Genomic DNA, 2,579 nt, shown 5'->3' with positions numbered 1-2,579 from the left:
GTACCGAAGCGCCAAGTTCAGCAATTCGACACCTACGAGGATAAGCCACAAGGTCACACGCCAACTCGACTTTCGGGTTATTTCCGGTGTTACCATCCTAGAAGTTGACCCCCAAGTCCGGGTCTCACTATACGCCCCCTTTGTCGGCAGAGTGTTCACCGCGCTTCGCCATATGTGCCCCATTCTGTTTTCTGTCCTGTTCTCTCCACCGATGTATTGATTGACTGCCTTGCCTGTCTGGGATTCCCTCGTGATAGCTAGAACAGAAGTGCGCTAAGCTCTGCATTTTGGAATGTCCAACGTCCTTGTACTCTTCTTCTGGAGTCGCTTCCCTGAACTAAATCGGACTGTACGGCGCGGCGGTAGCCCCCGGAAAGTTGCTACACCAAAACGTTAAGCTTTAATTTCGATAGAAAACCACGGTTCATAGTCCACGAGGCGGTCCACGAACTCTTGAGCCGCTGCCACGAGGCCACAAGTTGTTGAATCAAAGAATTGCCCTCCATACTAACTCAGGGTGGAAATAGCGGAGGCCAACTGCATTCGCGTCAGGTTCTTGGGCGTCGTAGGCAGATTGATCTTTTCCAAAACGTTGCTCAGGTTAACACACTGAGACGCGATAAGTCGAACTGAGGGTCGCGATTAAAGCGACGAAGATGAAGAATGGATATCTCACTCAAATGAGTACAGTCGGTGCAGAATGGCAGGGTGTGGCATGAACCTCGTCGCCTCAGAGGTTCGGGCATGATCAACAAACATCAAAGGGTCCTTACCTATGTGTTCAGGCGCGGTAATTGCGTGATGGACAGCCACTTGGGTTGTCGACGGACGAAAACGTTGCCTGGTATCGGCTCGATTGTCTGTAATAAAGTCAGATATCTCTGATGCCCTTGTCAACTCTTTATCTCTCCTGAAATTGCCGGCTCTCACTTGGCGTTGTTGTTGGAATGACAGGGGACGGTGCATGTGTGACTTCAGTTCGTTGTTTCTTGGCAGTACGTCCACATATTCTCGCAGTAGCTCCGGTTTATCAGCGAGAGCTCATAGTATAGAGTGAGTGGTCGGGTGATATAGCTCGCTTCCGTCGTTTGCCTTCTCTGACACTGATTGGAGGCTTCTATTGCCCTTGAGGGCTCCACCAGTGGATACTAGTGGTGGCAGAAGATCGTCAAAACGTTCATTTCCTCGGTGCCCTGTTCTTCATGCAGTTCGTCCATTTGGGTACGTGGTGCCGGTGGTGGCGGCCGGAAACTAGGGTCGTCGCAGAATAATTCACCCAGTTGAGCGCGGGTAGGGATTGTCCTTCCGCCATCGACGTAGTAGGCAAAATCGACCACGTGACCGATGCGCATGTACAAACGACACCTGTCTGAGGGCACGCCCATTCGATCTTTTCTGGTGATTTTGGCACTGACGCCACAGTGGCTATTCCAGCCAATAGCTTTCCGATGCTTCTTGCCGCGCGTTGGCCATTTTGACCGAGTGAGCGGTCAATAACAAGGTCGTGCGCCTCTTTCAGTTTAGACACCGAGTCGATAGAACGCACGAGTTTCGCCTTCCACCGTAAGATCGCTATGACTGGAGCGATTTCTGTCGTGTCACTGATGGCGGACGTCGTCTCACCCTAGACTGTTGAAAGGGTAAGCTCCTCTGCATGGTACTCAACGACTTGACCATGGAGAAATGAGGCTCCTCGTACCGCATACACAGCTCGACGAAGCATCGTTCCAGGTCCATCGGACGGACTTTCAGTGTTGGGTACTTGACGTGCTGATACCAATTCCCGAGGAATTGTAGTGCGAAGATTTGGCTCGCCGCCTGCACCTGCAAATACCTCAATGTGTGCCGGTGACTCCGTGCCCCTCGATAGCAGCCGGGAATAGAGTGGTCCCTCCAGACCGGCGTTCGGTACATCCTCCGGGTACACCAGAAGTCACATGCTAGCTATGGTTTTCGTCGTGTACTTGTAGTAGTAGTGGTCGTAGTCAGTGACTTCCGCGAGGCAGAAGTGCAAATGCGGTTGGCTTTGGCGGACCATCGGGAGTTCTGCGCTGCAGAGATGTGGCGATAAAGTTGCAGTTCAGCCACCCTCGGATAAGATCAGCCAGGTGGTGAACTTGGCGGCTCTAAAGCAGCTGAGTTTGCTCCATCGGATTCGAACAGCCAGGAGACTTGTGTGATGTTCAAAATGCATACTCCAAGGGCAAAAACCGCTCTTCCGCATATGCACAAAAGTCAGCAATCAACTTTGGTCAAAGAGACCGGTCACATATCTCGGCGAGGCCAGCATTCTAGTGTGCTCGCTTTAAAAATTGGGCCCATAGCATTCACAAAACGGGCAACCGACATCACCAGATGTTGTGCTCCGAACTAAAACCCATATTTAGTTTTTCTTTTATTTAATAAAACAGCTTTAATTATTTTTCCTGAGTGTATTTTATTGGTAATAAAAAGGTAATCTGGAAAGGATTACGATGATTGCTTGACTATCTCACGATGTGTTGTTCAAACATGGATGGCAGAACTATTTTCTGTCTACAGTCACCCTCGAGCTCACTTTCAATTTTTCGCCGCAGTAC

At 50.4% G+C, this 2,579-nt stretch overlaps 1 protein-coding gene across 1 annotated transcript; it reads right to left on the bottom strand.

Annotated features, from left to right (window-relative positions):
- Positions 1 to 773: 773 nt before the first annotated feature.
- Positions 774 to 1,352, bottom strand: PPTG_11331 (hypothetical protein; the record flags this gene model as incomplete). Its single annotated transcript, XM_008906626.1, has 2 exons — positions 774 to 860; positions 1,176 to 1,352. 2 exons carry the CDS (start codon positions 1,350 to 1,352, stop codon positions 774 to 776), a joined length of 264 nt encoding a protein of 87 aa, XP_008904874.1.
- Positions 1,353 to 2,579: the final 1,227 nt, after the last annotated feature.

The sequence above is a fragment of the Phytophthora parasitica genome (genome assembly GCF_000247585.1).
Source record: "Phytophthora parasitica INRA-310 unplaced genomic scaffold supercont2.24, whole genome shotgun sequence".
Taxonomy (NCBI): domain Eukaryota; phylum Oomycota; class Peronosporomycetes; order Peronosporales; family Peronosporaceae; genus Phytophthora; species Phytophthora nicotianae.
The sequence above is the reverse complement of the archived record's forward strand: the minus strand, read 5'-3'. Positions and strand labels throughout refer to the sequence as shown.